We start from the raw sequence: 19,762 nt of genomic DNA on the forward strand, positions 1-19,762 counted from the left end.
AAATCTCACCCTCAGAGATGTTTCAATAAGTTTCTGTCACAGACTGGATGCCTTCCTAGTCTGGGCACAATCCTTTCCCCTGGTACAGCCTTTGTTCCAGCCAGGGCCGGCTCTAGCCATTTCGCCGCCCCAAGCACGGTGGCACGGCGGCACGCCCCGGGGGGCGCTCTGCCCTTCGCCGGTCCTGCGGCTCCGGTGGACCTCCCTCAGGCGTGCCTGCGGATGCTCCACTGGAGCTGCGGGACCGGCGGACCCTCTGCAGGGATGCCTGCGGGAGGTCCACCGGAGCCACGGGACCGGCGGACTCTCTGCAGGGACACCTGCGGGAGGTCCACCGGAGCCGCCTGCCACCCTCCTGGCAACCGGAAGAGTGCCCCCCGCGGCATGCCGCCCCAAGCATGCGCTTGGTGCACTGGGGCCTGGAGCCGGCCCTGGTTCCAGCTCAGGTGGTAGCTAGGGGATCTCTCATGATGGCTCACGCTTTGTTCTGTTCCACCCACTTACATATCTTTTGCATAAGGTGGGAATCCTTTGTCCCGCTCTGGGTTCCCACCCCCTTCTTCTCAATGGAAAAGCACCAGGTTAAAGGTGGATTCCAGTTCAGGTGACATGCTCACATGCCACTGTAAGACTTCATTACCCACTTGCCAGCACACAACATATACAGGAAGACTTACAAGTAAAACAGAACCATTTATAGTCAATTGTCCTGGTTGATGGGAGCCATCAAGATTCCAGACCACCATTAATGGCCCACAGAGTTATATTTCATATTTCTAGTTTCAGATACAAGAGTGATATATTTATATAAATAGGAATAGATTATAAGCTTTGTAATGATACCTTACAAAAGACCTTCTGCATGAAGCATATGTTAGCTACATTATATTCACACTCATCAGCATACTTTAATAAAATCATATAGAGTGCAACATCACACACACACAGAATTATTCAGGAATAGCAGTTAATTCCACACGTAGACGTGTGAAAATTTAAAGTTCCAGGTTCAGATCCCAGACAAAACCTTCTGGCAGGGCTGAATGTTATGGCACCTTTGTATTTCTTTTTTTAGAAAAGTAACTTCATGCCTAAATGTACTAATTCCTTTCAACAAGAAACAAAGAGTAGTACAGTTGTTTGCTTGTCCATGTGGGTGTATCTGAAGTAAATACTGTGATATCTCCTCAGATTGTTTTGTTACAAACTCCAACCACAGTCAATTCAATCTGCCTTAGATAGCATCCAGAACAGGTATTACAAGTCATAGCTATGCATTTTGTGCACTTACTGGAAAGCTTAGGTTCTTTCCCTGCTTGTAAGACTGCTGTTTTGTAGACTTTAAATTGTTCTGATCTTTCAGAACAATGAACCTGTATTGATATGTATCAATATACACACACAAAATAAAATGACATGTATATAGAAAAAGCAGCAAGGAGTTTATATCTGCTCATGGGATGGTAAATGATCACTTAGAGATAACCGCAGATTGTTTAAAAAACAAACACCAAAGTATAGAAACCAGGAATGAGAAAGGAATAGGAAAGAAGAAACACATGGTGAAAATTTACTTTCTATACAATAAAGTCCTCTTTGTTACTTGATAACGGATTTCACCTAGTGGAGGAAAAGTTAAGATTCTCATTTATCCATTTTTCTGTAGCTTGAAAGTTAATCTTTAATGAACTACATATTCACCAAGGCTAGAGTCCAATCCTTTAACGGTGGCAGAGGTTAATACTTCTAGTGATGGAGGGTTTTATTTTTGGAAACATACAAGTGAATTTTAATGACTTGACCTCATAAACTTAAAACCCTACAACATGAGTCCATAACGCCAGATGTCCATGGACGTATTGTATGGCTTTATTTCATTCTAAAAGCCCCACATGGTTATTACTGGTCTGGTGCACCACTAATCAGTTCTTTTTGTATTATATGTAGACAAGGAAAGAGCCAGGGGTCCTCTCTCAGTAACTCAGATTAATTTCTTTGATGGCTATTTTCCTCTCTCTTCCTCTCAGAGCCCTTCCCATATCCACCCTTTTGTTGTACCATCCCAGAACACATGGACATTCAATTTCTACAGACTCATATGAGACCTCATGAATTTTTAAAGTGTGCGTGAAACCCGAGTTTTCACAAAAACAGATCTATTACATTAGAAGTAGTGGAAGGGTGGGTTGTAAGACAAAATTAAGCCACATTTAGGGTTTCTAGGTCTGAATAACATGGGATATCTGTTATGAATATGATGTGTATCCCTATTTGATTACTGTAATGCTGTTTGCTACAAGGATGCAGAGTTAACTCAGTCCAGCGTGGCTTTGCACATCTGTAGGAAGGCAGACAATGCTTTAGATAACCCAATCACTGATTAACTTAATACAGGGATCAATTCCTTTGAAAGGTTATCCACGCCACACTCTGACCAAAAATCTGGCTGATAACTTGGGACGGGGTAGAGAATCCAAGCAGGGAGACCTTAAAACAAATAATTTAGTAACAAACTCACACAGAATCTACAAAAAAGCAGACAGAACTCCAGTTCCATGAAGCAGCAGGATACGTGGGACCTACCTAAACCTTGAGGAATATGCCTAAACTTTCAATGAAGACAATAGCCTTTGTTATTTTAATCCTCTCTCTCTGATGGCTGTGTTCCCATCCCTGAAGCTGTTCAGTGTCATTGTGTTTACAGTCCCTGAAGGGAAGTCTATAACAGGGACCAAGCCCAGCTGGATGTGCTGAGGGAAAAGTGTCAGTAAAGAGGGGTGCTGTAACTCAGGTCCCGTCTAACAGGGGGTTGGAATGGCAGAATTCCATTCTGAAAAATGCAGGTGCTGGGCATAGCACTTGGAGGGGACCCCACAGAGAGAGAGCATGAGGGGGTCAAAGATACAGTGTAGCTTAGGATAATGTTATATATATATTATTTTATTATATTATGACACTAAGCCAAGCTATTTTTTGAGATAGTGTTAAAAAATGTTAATTTTCAAAATGTGAAATACTTCTGATATTTCAAACTCCTCTCTTTACCACCAAACTATCTCTAAAACTTTCCCCTCCTGAAGAGGAGCATAGAATTCAAGTGGACTGGTTCAATGTTAAAAAAAAAAAAAAAAGTCAGGTAAGTCAAATGCAACTTTTAAACTAGTTACAATTCTAACTATGGAGATACTGCAAAAACGAGGTCTCCTTGTGGCACCTTAGAGAATAAAATTTATTTGGGCGTTAAATTTTCATGGGCTAAAACCCACTTCATCAGATGCGTGGAGTGAAAAATACAAGTAGCAGTATTTATCACAGGACATGAAAAGATGGGAGTTGCCCTTGCCAAGCTGGGGGAGAGGGGGGTCAGTGCTAACAAGGCCAATTAAATTAAGGTGGAAGTGGCCTATTCTCAACAGTTGACAGGAAGGGGTGAATATCAAGAGAGGGAAAATTACCGTTTGTAGTGACCCATCCACTCCCAGTCTTTATTCAGGCCTAATTTAATGGTGTACAGTTTGCAAATTAATTCCAGTTCTGCAGTTTCTTGTTGAAGTCTGTTAAGTTTTTTTGTCGAAGAATTGCCACTTTTAAGTCTGTTACTGAGTGTCCAGGGAGATTGAAGAGCTCTCCTACTGGTTTTTGAATGTTACAATTCTTGATGTCTGATTTGTGTCCATTTATTCTTTTGCGTAGACTGTCCGGTTTGGCCAATGTACATGGCAGAGGGGCACTGCTGGTACATGATGTCATATATCACATTGGTAGATGTGCAGGTGAACGAGTTCCTCATGGTGTGGCTGATGTGGTTAGGCCCTATGATGGTGACCCTTGAATGGGTATGAGGACAGAGTTGGCAACGAGGTTTGTTGCAGGGATTGGTTCCTGGGTTAGTGTTTTTGTTGTGTGGTGTTTAGTTGCTGGTTGAGTATTTGCCAGTCCTCGCTTACAGACAGCTTCCCAACCTGAAGCAAATACTCACCAGCAACGTTACTGATTACATTTGATCTTGAACAATGTACAAATGCAAATTTAGTTACAAATATCCATAAACATGAGATTCAAAAGTCAAGACCACACTTGCATAGCTCACAACTGGGAAATCCCAAGGACTTTGCTTCCTAATCCCAAATGTCTGCCAAGCTTCTAGACTGTTTTCAAAATGTTCCCAACTAGCACTGTGTGCAGCTAAGCTTTGCAATACGGTCATGTAATGTCATGTGCCCTTTATAGCAATAAGGTAATACAGACCAGCAACTTACGATATGTTAGGTTTAGCAAGAACAAGCAAGCAACTTACATTTTGGCAATAACAAGACATCGGCAAACTTCAAAAAAGTTGATTTTTTGTATGACTTTTATTAATATTTACAAAATATTGTAAATGCATAACATTCATCTAGATTACACATAATATCAATGTTAAAAAATCCATCATGTCAGTGTTGAATTACAAAAACTTAATTACATAAAAGCATACCCTTTTGTCCAGTATATTTTCATTCAAGTAAATATATACATTACCTTTACAAAAAAAAATCTAGGTATTTGGTCCCCATCCTGTTCATGGATAAAAGGGACCACAATACGTTTATCTCCATTTAGTTGCAGGGCAGAACTCCTATAGTGAGCTGTTTGATATGACAGCTACAGAGAGTTTTATGTTTCCAAATTAAGTGGTTTTGGCGTGTTAAAAAACTATATTTTAAGACACAGAGAAACATAGCCCCTCTCTACAGAACAGGATGAAAGGGGAGTGGGAACGTGAAAATGATCACAATTCAGGAAGTTGTGCCATTGCTGAAAAATAAATATTCCTCCTTGAGGATGTTCTATATATTAAGAACTGCACACATCCTACTTATCTAATGTGGTTCTATAACACACAATTTGTGTTTTCTCCTATTGAGATTCTTATTGACCACTATATTTAAAAAAAAATTGAAGGCAATATTTAGTGTGGTGCTGACAACATGATACATTAGGCTAGGCAAATTTTACAAATGTGCATGGTATTATTATACAGCTGCCCTCACAGAAAAGAGGACAAAATTGAGGTTTCTGCCATTTGACAAAAAATTTGTAAAAATGTTACACAATTAAAACAACAACAACAACAAAAATATTGTACACGTTAATTACTGGTGGCATTTGCAGGTTCAGGAGATTGAAGAAATTCATAGGGGTCATGAACCATGTCTTGTTGTTCTCCTATACTCAGATGAGAAGGACTTCCTGTAGTAGAAGAAAAAAAAAATTAATAAAAGACAGAAAAATCTAGCAGGCGAGCCTTAAAGATATAAAACTGCATTGGTACATTGGTATTTAATATGTTCTTTCCACCATTCCTCCATGTCCTAGGGTGGGGCTGGCAAACTTTTTGACCTGAGGGCCACATCTGGGTGGAGAAATTGTATGCTTGGCCATGAATGGAACTGGGGTGCAAGAGGGTGCTTAAGGCAGGGGATTCAGAGTGTGGAAGGGGGCTCAGGGCAAGGGTTTGAGGTGCAGAAGGGGTTCAGGGTGTGGGCTCCGGCCTGGCACCACTCACCTCAAGTGGCTCCGGGATGGCAACAGCACGCAACAGGGCTAAGGCAAGCTCCTTGCCTGCCCTGGCCCTGCCTTGCTCCCGGAAGTGGCCAGCATGTCCAGCAGTGGCTCCCGGGTGTGGGGTGGGGCAGGCGATTCCGCCACATGCTGCCTTTGCCTGCGGGTACCATCCTCAAAGCTCCCATTGGCTGTGGCTCCCCATTCCCAGCCAATGGGAGTTGTGGGGTGATGGTGCCTGCAGGCAAGGGCAGTGCATGGAGCCCTCTCTGCCCCTCCACCCCCCTGCTTGCCCAGGGGCCACAGGGACGTGGCACCGTCTGCTTCCAGGACTGGTGTGGGGCTGGCAATCCCATGGGCTGGATCCAGCCCACAGGCCTTAGTTTGGCCTTCCTTGTCCTAGGGTAATATTTTCAAAAGTACCTAAGTCCTATTTTTAAAAGTGATTTAGTCTCTTAAAAGCATAAGTCACATCAAAGTCAATGGGACTAGAGGCTCCTTAATAACTTATGAAATCAAAACGTAGGTGCTTTTGAAAAATCTGCCTCTGTTTTATTACTCTAAATTGCTAAAATGATGTAATTAAATCATCCATGGAAGGTACTTATCCTCTTTTAAATAAAACTGCAGAAAAGTATTAAAATGCTGTATCAGCATAAAGCTCTGTTTTACCCTCCTGACCTTTAAAATGAACAATGGGGAGGTTATTACAGGGTCCCAGCAGAAGTGGATTTCCTATGGACTAATGCTTAACTCAGTGGAGGGACACGCTGCTGAAAGGAATGCTTATCTGGCTTATGCTTATTTTGTTGCTAGCAGAGGCAATAAGAGATGACATTTTGAACGTTTGATAAAACATCAAAAAAAGGAAGAAAATTAAAAAGGTACATATAATATGCTGATGATGTGCAGTGGAGATGCAATACATTTAAGATTATCCTTGCTTCATTGAGGAAGTAAACAACATCAGCTCTGATTATTTCGCACTTGATGTAACCAAGTTATTTAAATAGTTAGTGCCCTCCAGTTTTATATGATTATGTTAGTGCCTTGTCAAGTCTGATTTTTTTTTTTTAAACTCTTAGAGGATTTTACAAACTGATGTGTATTTAATTAGGGTTGATTATTTCACTTCATTACATACAATCGGATTCTCTGTTTTACGTACAAAACCATTTTGCTTTATCTGAGGGTGATTTGGTTAATGTATCTAATTAATAATAATTCCCTTCCATTTCAATTCTAAAATGTCCATTTCTTATATGCCTTTAATTGAAAACCTCATATATCTATATTAATACTACGCACGCTATCATAAAAAGTTAAGTTTGTGAGCGAGTCAAAATGCTGTTTGTGTGAACAACACAAGTCTACACAAAGACATAAAATTGAGGGGGGTGCTGTGAATGTTATTCAATCAGTTTGATATATAGGTCATTCCATTCATGCTTAATCTGAAACTTGAGTAAGCAGAATTAAAAAACTGTTTTTAACCCTAAAGAATCCATAGGCTAATAAGTCTTTTAATATTCAGATAAATATAGACATTTTGGGATTAAACAGCTATTGAAGTCTGCACACTGTGTCTTATCTAAGTAATCTTTAAATAGCAATTTACATAAGTAGAACATACATTTTCTGTAAGGGATTCTCTTTTGTCCTAAAATTAGGAAATTTAAATTAGAATAGTGATCTTGCAACTGTTGAGGTACAGTTAATGTTACCTAGATGATGCTGATCTCTTTCAGAGGCGTTGGAGAGGGAGCTGAGGTTGGATGAAGGCCTGGATCCCACTCTATCAGTTTGAGCCTCATGAAGGTCCTGCAATAGTTTAGTTGTCTCATCCAAATGTAAATGATTATCATCATGATCAAGCTCCTTCTTCACTTTCCCTAGGAACATCAAACAACCAAAATGAACAACAGGTACAGATTAAGCATATTCCCAAATGAATGGTTAAAAAAAGGTTAATTTTAAAGAAAAGAACCATTTCCCAGTGAAACTCATTTTACAATAAAGCTAAAGAAAGTCACACTTTGAACCTGTTGAAAGTATAAGGCAATGGGTGTTCTATTTTTATCTGAGGATTTCAGAGAGGTTCCTGTTACACATTAAATAGGAAAAAATGAACTCACTCACTTCTAGTAAAACTGTGCACTGATACATTAGACACTGACAACTTCCCCTATAAATGAGAAATGTGACACACCAAAATCTCTGTACAGTTGGTAGATACTCTAGGACTACCGCACTTGACAGCAAGATAAACATCCAGACGCCTTAAGAGACCCCAAAAAACCACCACCACCACCAAAAAAAATTCACTTGTTTAAGTTATGCAAGAAATACAGTTGTGTCAGAATAGGAGTGTATGTTGTTAAACTGCTAGAAAAATATTTACGTCCGTGGAGCAGTTACAATCGGAACTTGTCACTGCTTTCCCAAAGGCTGCATCTTCTATAGAAAAAACGGCAAAAGTTTGTAGGAAAGCACTCAGTCTACTCTTCTGGCCTTCTGCAGCCTTGCTCCCATTTTCAGTTATGGAACACAGGGACTCTTCTCATATATTTAATTAACAGAAACTTAAAATTATAAGGACTTGTTTCAGTGACAATGATATGTTGGAAGAGATTCTACAGTCATTCTTTCAAAATATTTCATTTGTGGTCAACAGTAATGTTCATTTTTATATTTCTGGGGCATTTAAAAAAAGAATGGCTGTGAGCCATTCTTACAAGGAACTATATCCCTACAGCCTATGCAATTTTCCTACAAGAGACTGAAGTATTTTTTATACTACGTGGAAGTCCTTTAGATTCATTCCTGAACTCAAATCAGCATGAATATGTAATAACCAAAACCTTCTAACGTGTGTATATATATGTTGTTTGATAAGGTTCAATAAAAAAAGAAGCTGGACCAACGTGGGGTGAAGAAATGTCCAAACAAAAGAAAGATCAAGGCTGGATGAATCTCCTGTGCTTGACTAAGACTTTGTCTATGTAGACTAAATTTTTAAAATTTCTCAAACACTTCAACAAACCATGGCATTACCCCAGCTAAATGGTTAGCTAAACCACCACAAAACCCTTAAATAACATTATTAGATCACTTACCTAGTGAACTTAACATGGAAATATCAAGAGACACATCTGAATATGGTTTCACAGACAAAAAATCCAAAACAGAAGTATTACTGTCTCCAATTGATTCTCCAACCTGATTAAAAATACAGGAAAGAGGAGAAAAAGCCTCAAATGAACTGTAGATGATGATAATGACTAATTATCACAGCAAGTGTGATTCTTCAAAGTGACTGCTTGCATGGATCCTCACTCTAGAAGTGTGCACTAATGTATGAGCATAGCACTTTCTGGACTGTCAGTCCGGTCTGGCCACACTCCCTTTGTGTTGCCATGACTCCTTCACCTGAGGATATCCCCAGGGTTCAGCCTCAACTACCACCTTGTCCCTCCCATTACAAAATAATGGGGAAGAAGGGCAGGGAATGTGGTTTCCAGGCAATCAATCATCCCAGACAACTGAAGTTACTACTGAAGGTGATAGTTTTTTCCACCTTGTATTACCCCTGTGTGCTATAAACAGCCTAAGAGTCCTACAGAATGGCTTAGTCCAGTTCAAATAGTAATTAAAAGCTATTTTTTTAACATTCACAGAAGGCAGATCAGACTCCCCTGGTAACAAATGAACCCTAGTAAAAAACAGAAGTAGGCAGATGGACTGACAGAAACCACTTTTGATAAGAACTTGGGCTTCTAAGCACATCATCACCTTATCTCTATGGCATTGTATACAGTGGATCAGCCATGAGAGTTCCTTCTGCATCCTCACAAGGGAGATGAAAGGAAAAGGAGTGGAGCCCCAATGAACATTTCTATCCAGAAAGCTCTCAGGGTGTAATGTTTCACCTACTATGGGAATCACGGGCATACAGTGTTTCAAGACAGCCATTTCAACATTAATTTTGTAAATCTAACGAACAGGCAGCACTTGCATGAATTATACTGAGTGATCACAAGTACATTCTAAAATTGATTACAGAAACTATTACCCTCAAATGAAATCCTTAGCAATGTCCTTCAGTGCTGACTGCCAAGGAATATAGTAATATTATTTGCTGTCAGCATGGGTACGTCTACAATGCAGCTGGGAACGTGTTTCCCAGAATGTGCAGACAGACATGTGCTAGCTCTGCTCAACCTAGCATGCTAAAAATAGCTGTGTGGTCGTGGGCATACAGGCAGCAGCTTGAACTAGCCCCCGAGTACATACCGAGGGGGTTGGGCTGCTGCTGCAGCCACACTGCTATTTTTTAAGCACGCTAGCTCAAGCAGAGCTAGCATGTGTCTGGTCATGTGTGTTGGGCTGCAAATGTTGATTTTTTAAAAAAGGAAAATACACTTAGGCATGTGTTTGGAAAGCACAAAGAATTACATAAATCCATTAGAAACTAATACATTAGAGCAATTTCTGTTCCATTGATCTTTTTGACTGTTCTAAGTTTTCAAAAGCTAAAATAATTCAGTTCCCATTTTACTGCAGCCCATGCACAACCCACATTGTCAGAAGAAGTTAAGAAGTACAAGGCTTGATTCTAAAGCTGCTCTCAGGGAAGAACTTCCACTGACTTCAGGCCAACGGGAGTACTGAGCCCAAAGCAGTTTCAGCATCTGGACGTCACAGAAGATATAGGAATTTTATATATAAAATCATATAATCTGAGAGAGACACACACACAAGTCCACATCTGATTCTCCCATGTATAGTGCAATCAATCAAAAAGTGCCAAAAGATATTACAGGGTTTTGTGCAAATTTTTGGAGATATCCTATATAACCTCCTATGTAGTTTAGAAAACCCACAATGCAAATTAATGTATTAAAAGTTCAGCACACTTTTCAGCAGATAGTGTATCAAATTCAAGATTTGGAGCTTATGTTTATATTGCATTTATCTGGTAAAGACTATGTTCTCTAACCCACCAACCATATTCAGTATTTCGACAAGAATTTTTTTAAAAAAATCATGATTCACAGTGTGAAAGCTAAAATATATAAATGTTTTCATTGCTATAAAGGGATGGAAACAAACGTTAATCAGTGGCTGACTGCCAAGATTTAAGTGCGCAGACCAATAATCTTTCACTCAAAAAGATTCCTATCTTTATTTAATGTAGTATTTGTGCTTATGGAATGTAAATTACATAAGCATGATGTAAGTTTGGATGTTATTTATTGCATTATTTTTATAGCAATTTCAGATGCCATAAATCTGAATTAAAAAGTAAAGGCGGAATTGTAAGATATGACTGAAGTAAAACCAATCAAAATTCTCCCGCATTGAAGGGGTTTGGATTTTCTATTTGTAAATACCTAGAATATAATATAAATAATACATTTAAATCCCCTAAACAAAAACATTCACGCTCACACACACAAAGCGAGGCATGGAGTAGATAGAGTACTCAGCCGCACTCTCTTCTGCCCATATAAAATCTATAAAAGGGAAATGTAATCTTACCATAATCTGTTTGGAGGAATCTGGGCAGGTATTGCGCAATCTGTGTTCTTCCTTTATGAGAATTGGCAGAACCTAAATCAGCAAATCAGAGTCGAGTTGTTAAAACGTTACAATTTAGCATTCTACTTCTCGAGGATTCCATCAAATAGTCAACAACTTCACATGGGTCTGGACTTGTGCCCCCACATAAAATTCTAGCATTTTGTGATTTCCTTGGTAGGTGCAATTTTTTACAATCGACATGCTTCAACATTGCTCTAATAAGCGACGCACACACACACACAATAGCTCCTCCTCACAAAACACACTTTACCTTTCTAGCTTGCTGTATAATAAATATACAGCTGAACAAATCAAACAATGAATTTTGGAAGACAGTGGAATATTCCACTAAGCACTTTTCTAAATTACAGGTTGGAAATAACTGTTCTAAAGACCCTACTGTATATTCTTCCAATAAATGTTTTTTAGCTAAGTTCCCTGTAAGCTGCACAGCAGCCTATTTATTGTCGTGCAGGCGCTCAGGGTACCTGCCTGCCTGTGACCTGCCAAAGCCAGAGGAGAGTGTCCCTCCACAAGCCCCAATCCAGTCCGGACCTGCCGCAGCTGGGGTGCCCTTCCCCCAGCCGCAACTCAGCCTTGGACCTGCGGTGGTCAGTGGAGGGGTGGCCCGACCTCAGCCCCAGCCTGGATCTGCCCCAGTGCCCCTCCCCTGGCCTGCCGTGGCCAGGGAAAGGGTGCCTATACTGCGGCCCCAGCCCTGGAACTGACATGGCGGGGAGAGGCGCCTCGTCCCCACAGCCTAAATGCTACTGTGGGGAGAGAGAGCCTGGAGGAGTCCTTTCTCCCCGTCATAGCCCAGGAGCACCCTCCTGCACCCCAAACTTCTCATCCCCAGCCCCACCCCAGAGCCCGGACCCCCTGCACTCCAACCCTCTGCTCCAGCCCTAAGCCCCTCATCCCTGGCCCCACCTTAGAGCCCTCACCCCCCAACCCTCTGCCCCAGCCCTATGCCCCCCACCCCCGAGCCTGCATTCACACCAGAGACCTCACACCCCTGCACCCCAATCCTTTGTCCCAGCCCTGAGCCCCCCTCCCACACTTTGAACCCCTCGCCCCACCCATACCATACCACATGAATTTTGTTATGTGCACCACTATGAAGGACATGTGTCTCACATCACCTCCATATTGGTGCACATACAATTCATTCCTCACATGTGTGGGAAAAAGTAGAGGGAACACCGTTTTTTACCTGTATCTCAGTATAACTTACTTTAACTTCATCTGGTGGTTTCATTGGAATGTTTCTCCTCTGCAAACAAAGTTAAAAATTATATTCAGCACAAGCAGAGATTTTGGTGTACAATATTAAGTATTTCTAAACCCTTTACACAAAAAGCGGATTAAGTAGTTTTAACAAACATTTTTCACATACTTGCCATATCATCTGGGTGCTTAACAATTTGTCATTTAGTTTAATTATGATTGAATTTTTTATACCGCTTCTCCTCCCCATATACCACTTTCATATGTATTTACATTTTATCCAATAATAAATCAGCATCTGACTTCTCTAGTGCTAAACCTGAAAAAACTTCCTTCTTTTGTAATGCACAATAGCTACAACAGACTATTATATTACAATTTTTAAAGATATTTAGTAGTATTAAAGCTGAATCCACTGGCACCAACATAGTTGAACTGTATTTATAATGTAAACTGACCATTAAGAATAAGGGTTTAAGCCATTCTAATTTGCAACAAGATTTCAACTTGATGTACAAGTTAATAGCTCAAAAGGACTTTTAAAGGCGTATATTGAACAGTTTCTTTTTATATGTAGAGAAAACATTTCTGGTTGGCTTTGCTTTAAAAAGATTGTTTCAGAAGCTAATTTTAAAAAATATTTGTATTTTCTCCCTCCTGGAAATCATGGTATATACATATACACCTCTACCTTGATATAACGCTGTCCTTGGGAGCCAAAAAATCGTACCGCGTTATAGGTGAAACCATGTTATATTGAACTTGCTTTGCTCCACCGGAGTGCGCAGCCCCCCCTCTCCCCGAGCACTGCTTTACTGCGTTATATCCAAATTCGTGTTATATCAGGTGACATTATATCGAGGTAGCGGTGTACTAACTCTTTATAATAGTTTTCTAGAATAAACAACACTAAGATATACAAAAAGATTCCTATGTCATACGTTGGCAGAAAGCCCAAGAACAAAAGTTCTGTTTTTTTGTAATTATAGTTCTTTGAGAGGATTACCCATGTGGATCCAGAGCATGTCCTGAAGGAAGGAGCCCAGGATCCAACATCTGGCTGTATCTCTCTGTATCCTCTGTGTGTGTGTGTGTGTGTGTGTGTGTGTGTGTGTGTGTGTGTGTGTGTGTGTGTGTGTGTGTGTGTGTGTGTGTGTGTGTGTGTGAGAGAGAGAGAGAGAGAGAGAGAGAGAGAGAGACTGGAGGGGCAGAGTCGCCCCCCTTCTCTCCCCCCCGCAGATGTGCTCAGCTGGTACGTATGATACTATGATACACCCAGATGAAGGGCCCAACAAAATTGTCGTAGGGGTTTCTTTAACTCTCTCCTCCTAGGGGAAACTTTTTTGTTGTCTATATGGTTACAGACATACTTGCTGACAGGCATTTTGAAATTAATTATCAAAATAACTGAAGCCAGGATGGATAAAAATCAATGATTTAAAAAATAAAATAAAAACAAAATCTGATTTTTTTGATAAAATGCTTTTTGAGGAAAAAACATATCTAAAGATAGTTTTAATTGACATACATTATAGCTCAAAGATATTTCATCATGGAATAGGGCTTATAAATTCTAATTCTATAGTATGAGACAATATATTCATGTAATGTTTAAGAAAAGTTTTCTAAATGAGTTTCAATAGTTCATAGATTAAGGACCCAATTTTACGGAGTTTCAGGAGTTTCTCTATAGATTATTTAGGTTAATCTTTCCATCTACCCAATGGGACTCAGTGCTCCGTCTAGAAGATACCATCAGAGATGCTTAGTTTTGCAGTTCTCAGACTGTGGATTTGTGTCTCCAGAGATAACATGCTTATTAACAGTAAAATGTTTTTAAATAAATGCATAATATATAGAGGTGAGAAATAACAGATCTCAACCCTATTGTCCTTCTGCAACTTTGTGTACACAGAGTCAGTCCCTTACCTCTCTCTAAAAGTGCAAAGTTTCAAAAAGTTCAATGAATAGAAGATAGTTGGGGTCGGAATAGATCTGGACAAGAAGAAGTCTGAAGATAAATGTGAGAAGGGAGGGACATGCAGTAGAAACAAAAGTGAAACTGTTTGAGCAGCATATTCCAGAAGTCTTGAGGTCTTTCTGAATGTAGCCTTCATTGATTTGAGATCTACCATACCATTCTCTCACCAGAAGGGAAAACCTATAATGGCAGCAGACCGTAAAAGAGACCCAGTTTGGGAATAATAAGACAGGCATGCGTGCAAAATGCAAACAGTGCAACAACACAATGCAAGGCCTGTTTGCCTAAATGAAACAACATCATGAGACGTGTTCCTTCTCAGGAGGAAGCTGCGTTGAAGATGTTTAAAATAACTTGTCTGAACATGCAGGATGTGCAGGTTGGTAAACTTTTTCATTACATACCTCTTTCTTAAGGACTGCCCATCTTTCTTCTGGACTATTCTTGAATTCTCACGTCTGAACAAAAAATATAGTACACCTCTACCCCGATATAATGCGAATTCAGATATAAAGCAGTAAAGAAGTGCTATGGGGGGGGGGCTGCACACTTCGGCAGATCAAAGCGAGTTTGATATAACGCGGTTTCACCTATAACACGGTCAAGATTATTTGGCTCCAGAGGACAGCGTTATATCGAGGTAGAGGTGTAGTTACTCTATGGATGCAGATGCATTTTAGATGCAGTTGTGATAAAAAAATATATAGCTGAAATAGGCAGATCTTCCTTTAACAATTTCACCTTTAAAGTAGTACTGAGTGTCAGTGAATGCAATGCGTAATACTAAATGAGCAGTATGGTAATACTAATTAAATAACTGCATTGACTTATTTTGTTTTGGAGAATCCATCCTCAACATATAGGATTCTGAAGACTATCCACCTTCAAGATCAACATCATTGTCTACAATTTCAGAGTTATCTGCCAATGATAGTATTTCAGTCACATCATGTATGTAACATAACCACAGTCTATCACCTGTAGCAAAAAGAAAAACAAAACAAAACTCCATCATCCAGAAACAACCATAGATAAGTTTGTGATAAGAAGCAGATTACAAAAAGAGATAATTGATGAAAAAATTGCCCGGTTTATTTATGCAACACTCTCTCCTTTCTGTATGATTGAAAATCTCCACTTCATTAACATGGTTCAGTCATTAAGACCAGGATATGGTCCACCCAACAGAGCAGACGTCGCAGGCAAATTGCTGGATAAAGTGTATGAAAGAGAAATTGAGCTGTGTGCAAAAGGTCTAAAGGGTAAAATTGTTAACCAGCATCTTGATGGCAGAAACAATGTCCACAATGACTCTGTTGTATGTGCTTGTATGACAACAGAAGAAGGGAATGTCTTTCTTACAGAAAGAACTGATACATCAGGAAATGCACACACAGCAGAATACTTACGAGAAGAAGCAATAAAGCTATAACAAACTGAAAAAAAATTCAAATGTCTAGTACACAGCTTGGTCACAGACAATGCGGCAAATGAATCCAAGATGAGAAGAAATTATTTAGAAGAGAGTTCCAAGCTAATAACATTCATTCAGTTGCAGTGCTCATTTGATGCACCCCCTAGCCAAAACCTTCAGTGTTCCAGAAGTAAAGGCTAATGTTGTTGAAACTGCAAAATACTTCTGTAACAACCACTTTGCAGCAGCTGCTCTGAAAAAAGTGGGAGGAAACAAGCAAATTCAGTAGTGCACGGTTTTGAGCACTATAGCAAGAACTGGCCTAATCTGATGACAGTTTGTGAACAAAATCGTAAAAAAATAGATGGCACTGTCACAGCCAAAGTTCTCAACATTGGGCTTAAGAGAAATGTTGAACACCTGCTGAGTACCCTGAAGCCTATTTCTGTAGCCTGAACAAAATGTAGGGAAATAGCTGTTTTATTGCTGATGCTGTTGACATTTTGAAGGAAATTAGTGAGATTTTAAAAAGAGAAATTAAAAAGAGAAATATGCAATGACAGAGTTAAATTATGAACATTAAAAAACCAAATGGGACAAGCACCATCTCCAGCTCATTTTCTTGCAAATATTCTCAATACTTGGTACCAAGGTCAAACCTTAATTGTTGAAGAAGAGAAGAGGAGTTGGCTATGACACAGACATCCAGCAATCATTCCTCCATAATACCAACTATAATAAACTTCAGAGCTAAGGGTGAACCATTCAGGAAATATATGTTTGCTGATGTTTTAAAGAAAGTCACACCAGTGAACTGCTGGAAGACGCTTAAGCACTTGGATTCAGAAACTAAGTGATAATCTCACTTTTAACAGCAGTAGCTTCTTCTGCAGTGTAGAAAGAATATTTTCTTCCTTTGGAGTAATTCATTCCAAATTGAGAAATAGTTTGGGGCCCGAAAAAGCAGGAAAGCTTGTTTTTCTTTTCAAGATTAAAACAAACAGGAAAATGAAAGGGAAGACAACTGAGGTAGCTGCAGAAGCCAATATTTTAAATTTCTCATGTTGACCTGGCCCACACAGTTGATTTTTTTTAATATTTCATTTTAACTATTTTAGTTAAAAACAATTTAACAAAAACAAACCTTCTTTTAAAAAAACTTGAATGTTTAACTAAATTCAAAAATTCATATGCTTGTTTTATTAAAATATGTTTGCAACTGAAGAAAAAAAATCCAGAATACCTAACGTTGTTGTTTTAGTTAAATAGAACAATTTAAATGTCTGTTTGGTGATGTTCTCCTCCTAATACAGCATGGCAAGAAAATCCTCCAAATATTCATAGGCTCATAGACTCTAGGACTGGAAGGGACCTCAAGAGGTCATCGAGTCCAGTCCCTGCCCTCATGGCAGGACCAAATACTGTCTAGACCATCCCTAATAGACATTTATCTAACCTACTCTTAAATATCTCCAGAGATGGAGATTCCGCAACTTCCCTAGGCAATCTATTCCAGTGTTTAACTACCCTGACAGTTAGGAACTTTTTCCTAATGTCCAACCTAAATCTCCCTTGCTGCAGTTTAAGCCCATTGCTTCTTGTTCTATCATTGGAGGCTAAGGTGAACAAGTTTTCTCCCTCCTCCTGATGACACCCTTTTAGATACCTGAAAACTGCTATCATGTCCCCTCTCAGTCTTCTCTTTTCCAAACTAAACAAACCCAATTCCTTCAGCCTTCCTTCATAGGTCATGTTCTCAAGACCTTTAATCATTCTTGTTGCTCTTCTCTGGACCCTCTCCAATTTCTCCACATCTTTCTTGAAATGCGGTGCCCAGAACTGGACACAATACTCCAGTTGAGGCCTAACCAGCGCAGAGTAAAGCGGAAGAATGACTTCTCGTGTCTTGTTTACAACACACCTGTTAATGCAGAATCACGTTTGCTTTTTTTTTTGCAACAGTATCACACTGTTGACTCATATTAAGCTTGTGGTCCACTATGACCCCTAGATCTCTTTCTGCTAGACTCCTTCCTAGACAGTCTCTTCCCATTCTGTATGTGTGAAACTGATTGTTCCTTCCTAAGTGGAGCACTTTGCATTTATCTTTATTGAACTTCATCCTGTTTACCTCAGACCATTTCTCCAATTTGTCCAGATTATTTTGAATTTTGACCCTGTCCTCCAAAGCAGTTGCAATCCCTCCCAGTTTGGTATCGTCCGCAAACTTAATAAGCGTACTTTCTATGCCAACATCTAAATCGTTGATGAAGACATTGAACAGAGCCGGTCCCAAAACAGACCCCTGCGGAACTCCACTTGTTATACCTTTCCAGCAGGATTGGGAGCCATTAATAACTACTCTCTGAGTACGGTTATCCAGCCAGTTATGCACCCACCTTATAGTAGCCCCATCTAAATTGTACTTTCCTAGTTTATCTATAAGAATATCATTCGAGACCGTATCATATGCCTTACTAAAGTCTAGGTATATCACATCCACCGCTTCTCCCTTATCCACAAGGCTCGTTATCCTATCAAAGAATGCTATCAGATTAGTTTGACACGATTTGTTCTTTACAAATCCATGCTGGCTATTCCCTATCACCTTACTACCTTCCAAGTGTTTGCAGATGATTTCTTTAATTATCTGCTCCATTATCTTCCCTGGCACAGAAGTTAAAGTAACTGGTCTGTAGTTTCCTGGGTTGTTTTTATTTCCCTTTTTATAGATGGGCACTATATTTGCCCCCTTCCAGTCTTCTGGAATCTCCCCCCGTCTCCCATGATTTCCCAAAGATAATAGCTAGAGGCTCAGATACCTCCTCTATTAACTCCTTGAGTATTCTAGGATGCATTTCATCAGGCCCTGGTGACTTGCAGGCATCTAACTTTTCTAAGTGATTTTTTACTTGCTCTTTTTTAAATTTTCTCTTCTAAACCTACTCTCTTCCCGTAAGCATTCACTATATTAGACATTCCTTCTGACTTCTCAGTGAAGACCGAAACAAAGAAGTCATTAAGCATCTCTGCCATTTCCAAATCTCCCGTTACTGTTTCCCCCTCCTCACTGAGCAGTGGGCCTACCCTGTCCTTGGTCTTCCTCTTGCTTCTAATGTATTGATAAAAAGTCTTCTTGTTTCCCTTTATTCCCATAGCTAGTTTGAGCTCATTTTGTGCCCTTGCCTTTCTAATCTTGCCTCTGCATTCCTGTGTTATTTGCCTATATTCGTCCTTTGTAATCTGACCTAGTTTCCATTTTTTATATGACGCCTTTTTATTTTGTAGGTCACGCAAGATCTCGTGGTTATGCCAAGGTGGTCTTTTGCCACATTTTCTATCTTTCCTAACCATCGGAATAGCTTGCTTTTGGGCCCTTAATAGCATCCCTTTGAAAAACTGCCAACTCTCCTCAGTTGTTTTTCCCCTCAGTCTTGATTCCCATGGGACCTTACCTATCAGCTCTCTGAGCTTACCAAAATCTGCCTTCCTGAAATCCATTGTCTCTATTTTGCTGTACTCCCTTCTACCCTTCCTTAGAATTGCAAACTCTATGATTTCATGATCACTTTCACCCAAGCTTCCTTCTACTTTCAAATTCTCAACGAGTTCTTCCCTATTTGTTAAAATCAAGTCTAGAACAGCTTCCCCCCTAGTAGCTTTTTCAACCTTCTGAAATAAAAAGTTGTCTGCAATGCAGTCCAGGAACTTATTGGATAGTCTGTGCCCCGCGGTGTTATTTCCCCAACATATATCTGGATAGCTGAAGTCCCCCATCACCACCAAATCTTGGGCTTTGGATTATTTTGTTATTTGTTTGAAAAAAGCCTCATCCACCTCTTCTATCTGATTAGGTGGCCTGTAGTAGACTCCCAGCACGACATCACCTGTGTTTTTTACCCCTTTTAGCCTAACCCACAGACTCTCAACACTTCCATCTCCTATGTCCATCTCCACCTCATATTAATATTAATGATTAACTTGCTGAACTGGAGGTAGGTCACCTCCCAGTG

The 19,762-nt window shown here is 39.9% G+C and overlaps 1 protein-coding gene across 6 annotated transcripts in view; it reads right to left on the minus strand.

Moving 5' to 3' along the window:
- Positions 1–4,336: 4,336 nt before the first annotated feature.
- BRD9 (bromodomain containing 9) overlaps positions 4,337–19,762 on the minus strand; it is a 60,653-nt gene continuing 45,227 nt past the window's right edge. For all 6 annotated transcript variants that reach the window (XM_030551561.1, XM_030551559.1, XM_030551560.1 and 3 more), the window contains exons 13-17: positions 12,362–12,400; positions 11,086–11,157; positions 8,661–8,763; positions 7,269–7,436; positions 4,337–5,232 (exon numbers count right to left, since the gene is read on the minus strand). In XM_030551561.1, the coding sequence (XP_030407421.1) occupies positions 5,132–5,232; positions 7,269–7,436; positions 8,661–8,763; positions 11,086–11,157; positions 12,362–12,400 (483 nt within the window). In that variant the 3' untranslated portion in view covers positions 4,337–5,131. The remainder of the gene's footprint in view (positions 5,233–7,268; positions 7,437–8,660; positions 8,764–11,085; positions 11,158–12,361; positions 12,401–19,762) is intronic.

The sequence above is a fragment of the Gopherus evgoodei genome, chromosome 2 (genome assembly GCF_007399415.2).
Source record: "Gopherus evgoodei ecotype Sinaloan lineage chromosome 2, rGopEvg1_v1.p, whole genome shotgun sequence".
Lineage (NCBI taxonomy): Eukaryota > Metazoa > Chordata > Testudines > Testudinidae > Gopherus > Gopherus evgoodei.